Source organism: Rhinopithecus roxellana, chromosome 19 (genome assembly GCF_007565055.1).
Source record: "Rhinopithecus roxellana isolate Shanxi Qingling chromosome 19, ASM756505v1, whole genome shotgun sequence".
NCBI classification, from domain to species: Eukaryota; Metazoa; Chordata; class Mammalia; order Primates; family Cercopithecidae; genus Rhinopithecus; species Rhinopithecus roxellana.
In genome coordinates, this window is record NC_044567.1 from 9,175,826 (window position 1) to 9,190,133 (window position 14,308).

Consider the following 14,308-nt stretch of genomic DNA (forward strand, 5'->3'; position numbering starts at 1 on the left):
TACTGACCCAGCATCTAGCTAAGCCTGGCCAAACAGTCCCATTTTCCAATAGTTTCATCAAAACCAAATTATTAGTGCAGAACCATCAGACATGCCAAGCCCAGGTGTCTGTACTTTAAGCAACATATCCAAATAGGCCCATGGAGAAATTTGGGGGTGGGTTAGAGGAAGTGTTGGAACCTTTGGTTAACAAAACACTAAGCTACAAAGCACCAGTGTGTTCCTGAAAGCAAATGCCACCAAATGAAATTCAGTCAATATATATTCCATATGACAAAGCTACTACTACCAACATTTTCCTTCTGTAAAGTGTTTAGACTGCAGACTTCTACTAGCCTTTTCCAGCCTGGTGTTTCTCAGTAATGGAGCCAACTCTATCAATGCTTCAAGTATCAATGTCTGGTAACTCTGTAAGGATTGGCACCCATTTAGTGGTCAGGAAAATTCATTCCAAGATGCTAAAGAGGTGCTTTGTTTTTAATTTTTTTAATTTAAGATTTAGTAGATTCTATGATCACAGAGTTATGTTCATTTCAGTAGAGCTCAGTCATGAGTAAATTAAAACTGCAAATCATGGAGACAGAAAAGAAAGATCCACTAAACTCTCTCAAAGCCACAATTATTCAACCTTAGTGCATTGCATTTCCTATACATCCTAAGGCTGCCAGATGGAAAAAGAATGGAATCTGAGTCTCCCAAACTGTAGCAATTGTGAGTCACAATCATATTACTAATAATAATTCTCACATACATGGGCATTATTAAATGAGTGGCTCTGCTCACAGGAGGATGAGGCCACACTGACCATGGAGAATAAATGGCCTTTTAAAGTTGTTTATGGATGTGTAAAATAAAGAGTATATGATGTTACATCCCTGCCTAAATGTCTTCATAAAGTGCAAATTAATGCAGATCCTAACTAGGCATTTGGAACGCTAACCTAGTTTTCTGTGTTTAGCTAATAACTAGCAATTTTGCTTACACTTTTATCCTCTCATTACATAGCAATAATGATTATTTAGTAAATACATGTGAAAGGCCATGTACTCCATAGCACTCCTCCTGGGTTGGAAATAACCCCCCTCCTAATGCTTCCATTTGAATAATTTAGTTGCTGATACACCAAATCAAATATAGCTGTGACAGGTATCCCACTAATGCTTTTTTTGGAGGCTAAAATCAGACCCTTTCTCAGCCTGTTCCCCTCGGTGATTGCCTGGCCAAACTCAGGGTAAGGGCTGGGGACAAAGAGGATGCTGGAGGAAATCCAGAGCCTTAATCAATGTTAACCCTTTATAAATCTTAAAGGTACTCAGATGGCTTGTCTGATTTGAAAATTATTAATGATACTGGGGAGAAGTAAGGAAAGGCTATTTTATAACTAGTCAAATATTCTGGAACAAGAGAGAGAGTTTGAAATAGACATGTAGAAGAGAAAGATGTAAAATATGGACTTGTGAGATGCTACCCAGTTCATATCTGGACATATGACTGATACAAACCTTTACAAGTCACTTGAGAATTTTTACTCCTAGATGCAGAATGGAATAATAGAAGTCCCACTAGAGGAGTTGGGGTGACCCCAGGGCACATTTTCTTGTCTGCCAGGTACACAACACATCTCACTGATGTATCACAGAGACAAATTTCTTAATAGGATAGCCAAGTCCCACACAGAATGGTTTCGGATAACAGAGTCCCATTCCTTCCCTATGAGGAGAAAATTGGAAGCGAGACTGGGATTTGGAACAGAGTCCAGGGTGAGGGCAGAACTAGGGTTGTTTTCTCCTATCAAGAATCAGGTCTGGCTTAAGGGGAGGGGATTGACAGGGTTGAAGGAAGAGGCAGGAAACATGTCTCTCCACCCCAATGCTGCTTAAATGTGGCTGCTCAAAGGGGCAATATCCTGCTCTCCTCTTCTGATGACTTCATGGGAAGTTGGCCGAGTCCTCAGTTCTGCAGAAGGAATGCAGGCAGAAGGGAGCACTACAAATGGGCTTTTCCTTGGGTGCTCAAGTGGCAGGTGTGAAGGGAAATGGGGTGGGTGCCTTCAATGGGAGGAGCCACTGAACTGGGGAATACTGCTGGTCCAGGGGCTTTCCCCTTTCCCTCCCAGCTTCCTCCCATCCCCAATTCCCTGCACCAACAAAGACACTACTCAAAAACCAGAACCCGTCCTAACACACTCAGGCACAGGTGTCCATAAGCCCTACCTCCTTCACCTCAACACCCTGAAATCCTGTTTGCTCTTAAAAGCACAGACAGGCCCAAGTAGACTGAGAGGTCTGAGCCAGAACATCCTTGCTACTGGGAATTAAAAAACACCATGATGTATTTGTGACACTGTAGTGCTTTAAAAAGAAAATTGAGGGGTAGAGGAGGGTGTGCCAGCAGGTTTCAAAGCATCGCAATCAGTCCTGATGTGTTTGGGGAAGGCATGGAGGACATATCTGATCCCTGCTGGTACTCTCCAGTCCTGCATCCTCCCGCAGTCTCTTGAAAGTATTTAGATACCCGGGCAGGGCCCCGCGTCCATTTTGCCAGCCAGGAACCACCGAGTTTGGGAACTTTGAAAGCCAGGGGATGGGGGTGGTGGTTGCCAAGGCTCGGATTTCGGCGCCAGAGTTCTCAGCCAGGAAAGCAGTTGAAAATCAACACCCATCTGCCTCTTCTTTCTCATCCCCCACCACTTTTTCCTTCACCCTTCCAGGACTGCACACAGATCCTAACCACCCTCCCCGTCCCCACCCCCCACCCCCCCCACACACATTCAGACACCCTTAGGCTGAGAAGGATTTTGATTCTGAAGGCGGCAAACCCGCAGAACTGAAAGGGTCTCGCCACCCCCCTCTCCGCCCCGTGGCTACATACAATAAAACCCCATACACCCCAAACATCACAACATAACCCAAATCAGCCAGTGACTTCGGCGCGTCCCGTACCTGATATGCAGACGATGAAATTGGCTTGAAGAAGAAAAAGCACCTCCCAGACTATTTCCATCCTCTGATTCTCATTCCAAGTGCATCACTCGACGGGAAAACAGGGGGGGCAGGGGGGAGCCCGACACGGCACACACACATACACACGCGCACACACTTCCGAGCGAGTGCACACTCGCACTCCCACCCGACAGCCGGCCAGGGACAGTCACCCCCAAGATCAATATCGTAGTTTGAATTGTTCCGGCAAATCTCCCCTCGGGCTCGACGGATGTGCGCCCCAGATGTGCTGACACATGTCCGATGCCTCGCTGCCTCGGAGGTCTCCCCGCTTGCTTGTCTCTTCTCTTCGCACCAGCAGCGGAAACCGCACTAGCCGCGGCGGCGGCGGCGGCGGCGGCAGCAGCCACCTGAAGCCACCAACACTGGGCTCTTCCAGCAAAAACGAGACCCCGATTCGCCTGGCGCCCCAAGAAGACATAGACGATAGCCCCCCGCCGGGCCGCGCAGTGCAATTCCGGGCTCCCGGGAGCGCGTAGCTCGCTGGCTAAGCCCAGGCAGTCCGCGGCAAGTTGCCCTCGAAGTCCGCCCCCCTCACCGGGGCATGGTCGGAGGGTGGCTGCTGCGCTCCGGGGCCGTTCTTCTCCTGCTTCCGGGGGGGCGGGGAAGGAGCAGACACAGCAGACACACAGAGAAAGAGAGGCAGGGATTATTGCCCGAAACCGCCAGCCGCCGGCAGCCTCCGCCGACCCTCCCTGCTCCCCAAGTCCGCGCACAGCCCTGCCGCCTCTCAGCCGGGTTCCGGCCGTGCGTCCAGGGCGCCAAGGGGAAGGGCTGGGCCCCGGGGACTGGGGCGCGGTGGGGGCCCACGGACTCTCCAGGTCGCGCGCGCGCTTCCTGCTTCTTTGCTATTTTCCTGGACTCCCCAGAACCCCCAGTTGCCTGGCTTCCAGCGCCCGCAACTAGCGCCGCTGCCGAGATTTTCCGCAATGCAACTGCAGGGGTCGTTATTTCCTCGCCTACGGATCCCGACGCTTCCCGACTCAGAGAGGAGGAGGGCAGGTGGGGGCGGGAGGAGGAGAAGGAGGCTCGGCCAGGTGAGCGTCCCCGCCGCCGCCGGGAGTCCCAGCGTTAGCTCCACAGCCCGGCATCCGGGGGCGGAGGCTGGAGGCCCGGGCGGGGAGGTGCGGCTGAGCTCGGCCATGAGGAGGAGGAGGAGGCTGGGTGTTACAGCTTCAGGCCACCTTGGCCGCCGCCTCGGCCCCAGTCCCTGGCAGCCGCCTCCGCACTCCGCACCGCCCTGGCTGCCCCTGTTACCCTCCAGGATTTTCGAGTTTCTCTTCTTAAAAAGAACTTCGTGCTGCGGGTTCGGCGCGGGAGACCCACGCAGGACTCATCCTGGGAGTGCTGTGCTGTGCTCTCCCTCCGCTGCGAAATATTGGAGTTTTTTTTTTTTTTTTTTTTTTTTTTTTTTTGCATAATTCATTGCCTGCCCTCTCCATTTCGTCCCTTTCATGCCCCCCACCCTTTCCCCCTTTCCGCACCAGTGCCAGAACACTACTTACCCCAGAGTTCTTTTCTCTGCAGGTTCCTAGACCAGGTGCAACTCTTGCCTGCAAGTCCCTGCCTCCCTCCTCCCGAAAGGGGGGAACACCGCCTTTCCAAGTCCGGGTGCCAGCAGCAGCTGCTGCCAACTGCGCCTTCGCCCAACTCCAGGAGGATTCGGGACTATTGGAAACCCGAGCTTTAGAGGAACGGGGTTCCCTTCTTGTCTTTCTTTTATTCTGCTTTTCTTTAGGGAAGCTCTAGTGCTTTGAAGGCTTTTGCTGGGCTCCAGGATACTTTCCGCCAACGACAGTCAGCAGCTTCCACTGAAGGAGATTTCCCCATCAAACCCGCGCGCGCGCACACACGCACACCCAGCGCGCGGCGCTCCAGGGCCCCAGGGGAAGGTAGGGGCGGCGCGAGCACCACCCGCCCACCCAGGCCGAGGCCAGGGGCAGCCGGTCCGCAGAAGGTCTCTTGGGGAGGCGGGCTGTCTATAGCCTAGGAAAGACTTGCACCTGGTTGCAGTGTGGATGCGGGAGAATTGAAGAAAACCCTGTGCTCAGGACTGTTTGCCTAGGAGGGCTGGAAACGAAAGGGGAAAGACAAAATCTCAACAGATTTGTTCGCTTCCATCGCTGCAGTGGTGGTTTGCGAAAGCTCAAACCTACCTCTTTGGGGTTACTGACGAAGAGGAGGGAGCGTAGAGGGAATCCCTGGGAAGATCCAGGATTTCTCGGCGCGCTTGTCCCTATTGGGAACTAGTGACGTTAGGAGATTTTGCACAAACGCGGATGAACACACACATAACAAACATAAACACACACATACCCCGCGGGGATTTTTTATCCACTTTTAATTTTTGATGTTTAGAAGCTATTACAGTATAAACCTCGGTCGAAGAACTGCACAAAGGGTAGATAAGTGGAGATGGAAGAGGGGAAGGAAAGGGTGTCGTTCATCCGCACAGAGTCAATCTAGTGAATCTTCCTGTGTTGATCCCAGCCCCCAGACTGTGCGGCATCCGAGGGTGCGGAGTGGGAGCTAAAGGAGTTACATTACAGTGCTCCCAGGATTCTTGAAGGGACTCCAACTGCCCAGGAGTCTGGTGGGTCTTTTTGCTGAGTGGCGGGGAGAAGACGGAGGAACAAGAGAGAGCGCACAGCAGATCAGCAGCTTTCTGAGCTGTCTGGGCTGGGCGGCTGCGGGAGCCAGAGCTACGCAGTCCCACCGACTCTAGGGATTCGAAAAAGGAACCGCCGGCAGACCTGCCTACTCTTATAGAAGGATATGTGGCCGTGAGATCTGTTCCGTGAAACAAAGGCCAAGGACTCTAGGTGATCAACACATTAAAAATCTAGGCCCAGATGAAATAAATCCAGCATTCGTATGTAGAGAGCTTCCAGGCTCAGCAGGGAAAAGAATGAAACTTCAGAACATTAAAATAATTCCGGACAGTGAGAATTAGCCCATTTGGGAAACATATGGGGGCGTTTGTCTCCGTGCCTTGAAAGTAGACTGCATGAAGAATGAAGAACTATTATTAATTATTATTGTTTTTTCTCTTTCCTTTTTTTTTTTTTTTTTTTTTTTTTTTGGAGAGCGGGAGAAAAAAAGTAGTCTGACAAAGGTGAGCAGATTCCATCCTGGAGAGAGTTCAGAACCGTGGACAGCGACCCACCGTCTCTGCTTGGGTGGGGAAACAATGCTGGCAGAGCAGAGCTCTCTCTGGAAGCAGAAGCAAGGTGCCTCAATTTTTACGTCACTACCCACTCATTTACTAATGAATTCTGCAACTATTAAGTGGCTTATATGTGTCAAACACTGTGGCAAGATGCTTGGGCTTTGTAATTGAAAATGCATTATCCTTGCTTTCAAAAAATCTGCAGACCATATATCCCTCTATATTCTGCTTTAAGAGCCAATGTTAGTAAAACAATACTTTATTTCCACTCTTTCAGTCTGCATACTCACCTCTAGCATTCCCAAAGAAAATTCAATTTTGAAGCCACTAAGTGCTTTCAGTTTTTAAAAAGACAACTCATATGAGAATATTTGTTAGTTAAAAAAACAAGTTTGAATGTATTGATTGTTATGTGTGAAGCATTATATGTATTGATTGTTATGTGTGAAGATTATGTGTGAAGCATTATGAATCCCTTACATAAATTATCTCATTTAATCATCATAATGTGACCATGAGATAAATGTCATTATTACTTCTATTTTACTGACAATAAAACAATATTGGGGTAGTTATTTGCCCAAGGTTCCACAACTACTAATCAGTAGTGTAGAGACCATAGCTGGAAAGTCTAAACTCAGAAATCATGTCACACCACTTCTTTATATGCTCTGTAAAATGAAAAATATCATCTTGGGGAGGTCATTTTGCACTTAAAGAGAGCAGAAGTACACACATGACAGCTAGAAGGTAATCAAAGGTGGTATGAAAATTTAATGGTAGACAATGCCATTTAGAACCCGACTACATTAGTTGGGAGAAGGAAAAGATCACTGGGAATCAGAATTAATCAAAAGCGTTTCTAATGACAGAATTTTGGCCCCTGCTAGATGTCAGTTCTGGTTTTGGCACTTGGAATACAGCAATGAACACAATAGTCCCCCACATATTGATTCCATACTAGCAATTGCTAGAAGAAAGAGCCATACATTCTTGAGTCATTTCTAGGCTACCACATTTCTAGAGTAGGTTGCTATATGTTTTTCTGAGAAATTCACCATCTTAATACAGAAAATAACTCATTAAAAAATGCATTAAGTAGAAGCCTTTAAATTTAAGTAAATTCTGCCTCCCCCTTTTGTTGTTTTTTTAGTCCACAAAACAAACCAAAGAAATGTGGGGTAAAAAGTCCATGAAGCTAGAAAATATTCTTAGCCCTTTTCGTATTTTAATGTGCTTATTTGTTTATCTAAATAACTACAAAGAATCTCTCCACATCATATCCGCCTTCATCTTTTATTCCTTTCTTACTCCTCTACATTTCTGCACTACAAATTAAGTGCAAGTATCTTACACATTTAAGAGAGTCTTGGCCAAGCCCACCCAAGTGTGAGAGATACCAATTGTCCTGTAGGAAGCAAGGAATTATATTTCCATTTTCCAAGAGAGGATAATACTAAATTCCTTTGGGTTCTTCCTGTACCAACACCATAGAAGAAAGGATGACTCATCTGACGGTAAACTTTGTAAGAGTTTGACTTTCATTAGGGTGCATTTATCAGAGGCCAAGCACACTGTACTAGAAGACAAAGGAAAACTATCACTTTTCCCACTTCTCTGTTCTCTTGGTAAAGCGGCCCTCAGGCACACTGAGCTCACAATTTTAGTGTGTGTACCTATGCATATTTATTTTCTATGCCACTCTTAAAGAGCAGAGCTAGTAAGATCTCTGCTTTCTTGCAGTACTTAGCTTTCCGGGGCCAGTCACAATCATGTATGCAGCTAGGAAAGCATATTTAGAGCCTTCTTTGTAGACCCAACCATCCTTACAAGTGATTTTCTAGTTTTGAATTTTGGGGTGAATAGTTGGAAAATGCCATTTTGAAACACATCAAGCTCTATCTAAGGACAGTCCCATTCTCATTTAGAAAATGTTTCTATTTTTAATTGCTTAGATGTCAGAGGGAAAGAGAAGTTAGTGATGAAGCTACCCCTAACTTCTACCAAAAAGATAAAATTATCAAAATAAATGGAAAGATATACCATGTTCACGAATGAGAAAGCTCAATATTGTTAAAATACCAATTTTCCCCAAACTGGTCTATAGAGTCAATATAATCCCAATAAAAATCCCAGCAAATTTTTAAATAGAAATTGTCAAGCTGTTTCTAAAATCCATATAAAAATACTAAGGAACTAAAATAGCCAAAACACTTTGGAAAAAGAAAAACAAAGCTGGAATATTTAAATTATGTGACTTCAAGGCTTGTAAAGCTATAGTAATCAAGACAATGTAGTACTGGCATCAATATAAACAAATCAATACAACAGAGAGAGTCTAAAAATAGACTGACATATATTGATTAAGTTAATTTTCAACAAAGGTGCACACTCATTTCCTTGGAGGAAGAATAGTCTTTTTTTAAAAATTGCATTTTCAATATTTGGGTGTCTATTTTTGAGAAAAAATAAAGATGAACTACAGTCCATACCTTACACTATATAAAAAAAGATTAACTCAAAATGGATTATAAACCTAAATGTAAAACCTAAGCCTTTAAAACTACTAAGAAAAAAGAAAATCTTTGTAAGTTTGGGTTAGACAGATTTTCTATATATGACACCAACATCATGACTAGTTAAACTTTGTTGGAATTAAGAACTAATCTTCTTCAAAAGACAATTTTAAATAATTTTTAAAAGTCACAGTCTGAGAGAAAATATTGGAAAATTATATGTGGCACAAATGACTTGTAAGCAAAATAGGTAAAAAAATTCTGAAAACTCAATTTATTAAAACAAAATTTGAAAATGGGCAAATGATTTGAATAGACACTTTACTATAAAGATGTAGTAATGGAAATTAAGAACATAGAAAAATGCTCAACATTATTAGTCATTAGGAAAATAAAAATTAAAACTCCAATGAGATAGCAGTATACATTTATTAGTTTGGCTAAAACTAAAAACAAAACAAAACAAAATAAAATACAATACCAAGTGTTGGTGAGAACATGGAGCAACTGGAACTCTCGTACATTGCTGGTGAAAAGGTAAAATTATGCAACGACTTTAGAGAAATGTTTGGGAGTTTCTCTTTTTTTTTTTTTTTTTTTTTTTTTTTTTGACAGAGTCTCACTCTGTCACCCAGGCTGGTGGAGTGCAGTGGCGCATCTTGGCTCACTGCGAGCTCCACCTCCCGGGTTCATGCCATTCTCCTGCCTCAGCCTCCCAAGTAGCTGGGACAACAGGCGCCTGCCACTGCGCCCGGCTAATTTTTTTTTGTATTTTCAGTAGAGACGGGGTTTCACCGTGTTAGCCAGGATGGTCTCGATCTCCTGACCTCGTGAGCCTCCTGCCTTGGCCTCCCAAAGTGCTGGGATTACAGGTGTGAGCCACTGCACCTGGCCTGGCAGTTTCTTAAAAATTAAATATTAATATATATAAAGCACATGACCTAGCCATTTTGCTCATAGATATTTATCCTAGAGAAAGAAAAGCTAATGTTTATACAATACTTTTACTCAAATGTTCGTAGTTCTTCATTTGTAATAGATATAACTAAAAACAACCCATATGCTCATCAACAAATCAATAGACAATTGAATTGTGAAATAATTATGCAGCAATACAAAAGTAATGAACTATTGTAACATGGAACAGTATGAGTTAATCTCACAATTACTACATTGAGTAAAACAATTTAGATAAAATAGAGTGCATATAGTATAATTCCACTTATATGAGGTTTTAGAAAATGTAGGCTAATCTTTACTGACAGAAAGCAGAATAGTGGTTGCCTGGGGAGGCAGGCCAGAAAATGGGGAGGAATGGGTGGGAGAGACTGCAAACAGCATAAGAAACTTTTTGGGTTAATGGCTATATTAATTATCTTAATTATGTTGATGGCTTATGGGTGTACACATATGTCAGAAATTACCAAAATATACATTTTAAACACATGCAGTTTGTTTTAGGTCAGTTATACCTGATAATAATCCAGCCAAATGAATGAATTAGTTTTTTGAAAATGTAAGGCAGAAACTGTAATGATTAATAGATATTTTAAAAAGTGTGGCTGGACTAGGCTTAGAAAAACTCAACATTACTAAACTGTTGTTTTTCCGTACAAAATGTTACTTACTATTTATTACTTAAACTTTGAGAAATATTAAAAGAGTTGTATTTCTCTGTGATTTGTACGCTCTGGTGTAAAACAAATAGCTCTGATGTTGTAGCTATATCTTTATCTGCTTTACAGGTATTGGATTATTATATTATAAAGTAATTGTCCTGTTGGTACCACAGCATAAAATTCCCTGTTATTAACTGGGCAGATTTCCTTTGGAGGCAGTGGAAAATACCCAGGTTTGCCAGACTTGGAGAGAGGCAGATCTTGGGATAGAAATAAAGACTCGAAAGATGAGCCTTAGACTGTGGCTGAGCAACAAATGCTTTGTTCATTGAGCAAGGAAGATAGGTTGAAGTGTCTATGTACACTTGCGGACATGTGAAATGGTGCTGGGAAAGCTGACTACTGTCATTGAGTTGTGGGCTGTGAGCTAGGCAGGGAGGAAGGCTTTATAAGACAGAAAGGTACACTGAAGTGACCTAATAAAATTGGCAATGTAACTCTGATCTGAGAGTAATCACATCTGGTGACCAGTGACAAGTTAGCCTCAATGTTATTCCTTTCTACCAGCTCTTCGGATAACTATTTACAAACATTGTAACTTATTTTGGAAAAATTTCCTGCAAACACATGGACTAAAATGATGAGGGGAATTGCCACAGTTCTGAAACCAATGTGGAGATGGTAGGAGAAGCAGAAACCAACCTTGGTGGTACGTCAAATCACGGAGTAGAAGGGACAGCGACACAAAGGGTAGACCTGTGGCAGAACGGAGGTGGGGGATGGTAAAGACACTGGTGATAACAGGGATTATGACCAGATGAGTCAACCGTGAAGGGACTCCCCAAGAGTTAGTAGGGGTTCCAAACTATCTATCTGACAAGGAACTAATAACCAAAATATATAAGGAGTTCAAACAAGTCAATGGAAAAAAATTTAATAATCTGATTTTAAAATGGGCATAAGATCTAAATAGATATTTCTTTAAAGAAGACATACCAATGGCAAATGGCTATATGAAAAGATGTTCAATATTATTGTTCATCAGAGAAATGCAAATCAAAAATACAATGAGATGTCATCTCATCCCAGTTAAATGGCTTTTATCCAAAAGACAGGCAATAATGAGTACTGGTGAGGATATGAAGAAGAGAGAACTTCATATCCTGTTGTTTGGAATGTAAATTGGTGTAATAACTATGGAGAACAGTTTGGAGGTTCCTCAAAAAATTAACAATTTTTTTAGTTATGCAAGTAATTGCCATTGAGAGTAACGGCAAAACTGCAATTACTTTTGCAGTGACGTAACTATGATCCAGCAATCCCACTCTTAAGGTAATATACCCAAAAGAAAGGAAATCAGTATATAGAAGAGGTTTCTGCACTCCCATATTTATAGCAACACTATTTACCATACTGAAGATTTGGAAGCAACCTAACATAAGAATGGATAAAGAAGGTGTGGTACATATATACAGTAAGTACTATTCAGCCATAAAACATATGATATCTTGTCATTTGACATAACATAGATAAAACCATAGGTTTTTTTTTTTAATGAAATAAGTCAGGCACAGAAAGACAAATATTACATGTTCTCACTAATTTGTGGGAGCTAAAATTGAAGACAATTGAACTTATGAAGATAGAGAGTACAATGATAGTTGCTAGAGGCTGGGAAGAGTACTGGGGGTGTGAGGGAAGTGGGGATGGTTAATGGGCACAACAATAAAATTAGAATAAATAGGATCTAATATTTGATAGCATCGCAGAGCGATTACAGTCAACAATAATTTATCGTACTTTTAAACATAACTTAAAAAGTATAATTGGAATGTTTGTAAATGATAAATGCTTGAGGTAATGGATACCCTATGCCCCATTTACTCTGATGTGAGTTTTACACATTGCATGCCTTTGTCAAAATACCTCATATACTCTTTCAATATATAGACCCATTAGATATACACAAACACTAAAAATAAAAAAAAAATAAAAGATATTCATTGTAGACTAAGGTCAGGTGGAAATAAAAACACTGAAGAAAGTGTATGACCATTATATTTAAAAAAAACAGTTAATAGGGAGGAAAGAACTTCAAAAGGGGGACTAGTAATCTGCTATCCAGTGTGAAGACTGGGGGTGTCAAGCTGTGTATTAACTTCTTATTTCTGCTGTAATAAATTAGTACATACTTAGTAACTTAAAATAACAAAATATATTTATTTATTATGCTATTTATTTATACTGAAATTTACTGGTTTATCATAAAAGATACCAAGGTAGATAGGACAAGGTCCGGAAGGGGCCTGGGCCCAGGAGCTTCTCCCATGGAGTTAGGAAGTGCCACCCTCTCAGCACACGGTTGCATTCGCCAACCAGAAGATACAACAAAAATGTATCTTTGACTTCTGAAGATCAGAAATCTGAAACAAATCTGCAGGGCAGATTCTTTGTGGTGGCTTTAGGGGAGAACCTTTTCCCTGCCTTTGCTGTTCTTCTGGATACTGTTTATATTCCTTGGCTCATGGCTGTCTTCCAGAAATGATTTTACTATACTTTCTGCTTTCATCCTCACATCTTCTCCCCAGAGTCTCTCTTTTCCTTATAAGGATTCTATGACTACATTGGACCCAACTGGATATTTCAAGATAGTCTCCCCATCTCAAGATCTTTAATTTAATAACATCTGTCAAATCTTTTTTGCCATGTAAAGTAACACATTCCCATGCTCCAGGGATTAGGATGTTAACATCTTTAGGAAGTCATTATTCTACCTAGTGCAAGCAGATTGATATGGGTCACATGAAGAATGCCAAGTGTGGATCAGTGGAGCTTCTCATAAAGTAATTGAAAAAAAAAAAGCTGCCGCTTTTCAATCTATACGGTAATGTACCTTACATTTTTCAATAGTGAGTTCACTTGAGTTATTTGAGGAATTGGTATGAGACCTTGTTCTCTATAAATGAGTCTATCAAGAGGAGATGTTAAGGTATTTGAGTGGATGCAGTTCATTTCTCTGTACAAAGAATGTGAGGATGCTGAAATGACATACACTATTAAGAAAATAGATTATTTACCTCTCTTTGATATCAGAATAGATAATAGTTTAATTACCAGCAGTGCTCATTATATTTTAAAAATAGACTTTCTTCTCACCCATACTATAATTTGTGTCCAACATCAAAGAATTAAAATGCTATACCTTATTTGCTATTTGTATTTTGGCAAATGGGTAATGAATTTGATGAAATAGTTCACATTGAGATTGTGGCACTTGGGCTAAAGCTTTGGGCATCATTTTGAAAGTTAGTGAAACCCATGCTACACTTTTCTTCTTTTATTTAAGTTAATTTCTCTCAAATATCCAGCCTCCTTAACTCAAGATCTTAAAAATGGAAGATTAATTTGCAATGAGTACATAGCAGGCATTCTGTAAAAGATTGCTGAAGAATTGAATAGGCTTGTTTATTTGTTTATTCAAATAAATCTACTTTTTCTTCCATTTTTTTGTAATGAATTTGATTATTAATGTTTCCTAATACATTGTAGGTACACATTAATATACTTTCCGTCCTAATGTAGTCCAACTCCCTTATTTTTTTATGTGGAAAGATGGAGGCTTAAGATTAGGTCAAGTGATGTGTCCGAGTTCAAACAGAGGCAAAAGCAGGGGCAGAGTCAGAATTTCAACCTTCCCAGTTAATTACTAGTTTTTATAAACCTTCCATTCCCATCATTATTTCTTTTGTGACCAAGTAACACAGTGCAACAGCTGAAACATAGATGGCAAATGTATTAGTCAAAACCATGCATTTTAGTGGGAGATGTTTTTCTTGGATTGGCTCCTTCTGTCCAACGCACTTTCAACTCTACCTGACCATTTGTGTGTGTGTGTGGGTGTGGGTGGGTGTGATTGGGTGGTGTGTGTTTATTTTACATTAAGCACTTTCCAGTGAAGTTTTATACCAATGGGAACCCTTCGCTCTTCTCTGTGAGTCAACT

The 14,308-nt window shown here is 42.0% G+C and overlaps 1 protein-coding gene across 4 annotated transcripts in view; it reads right to left on the bottom strand.

Moving 5' to 3' along the window:
• Positions 1 to 5,250, bottom strand: part of CA10 (carbonic anhydrase 10) — a 556,725-nt gene extending 551,475 nt beyond the window's left edge. Inside the window, exons 1-2 of one of the 4 annotated variants that reach the window (XM_010372201.1) lie at positions 5,159 to 5,250; positions 2,943 to 3,588 (exon numbers count right to left, since the gene is read on the bottom strand). In XM_010372201.1, the coding sequence (XP_010370503.1) occupies positions 2,943 to 3,003 (61 nt within the window). In that variant the 5' untranslated portion in view covers positions 3,004 to 3,588; positions 5,159 to 5,250. Of the gene's footprint in view, positions 1 to 2,942; positions 3,949 to 4,507; positions 5,037 to 5,158 lie in introns of those variants that run through there. The other 3 variants (XM_010372200.1, XM_010372202.2, XM_010372199.2) reach the window with 3 other exon arrangements.
• Positions 5,251 to 14,308: the final 9,058 nt, after the last annotated feature.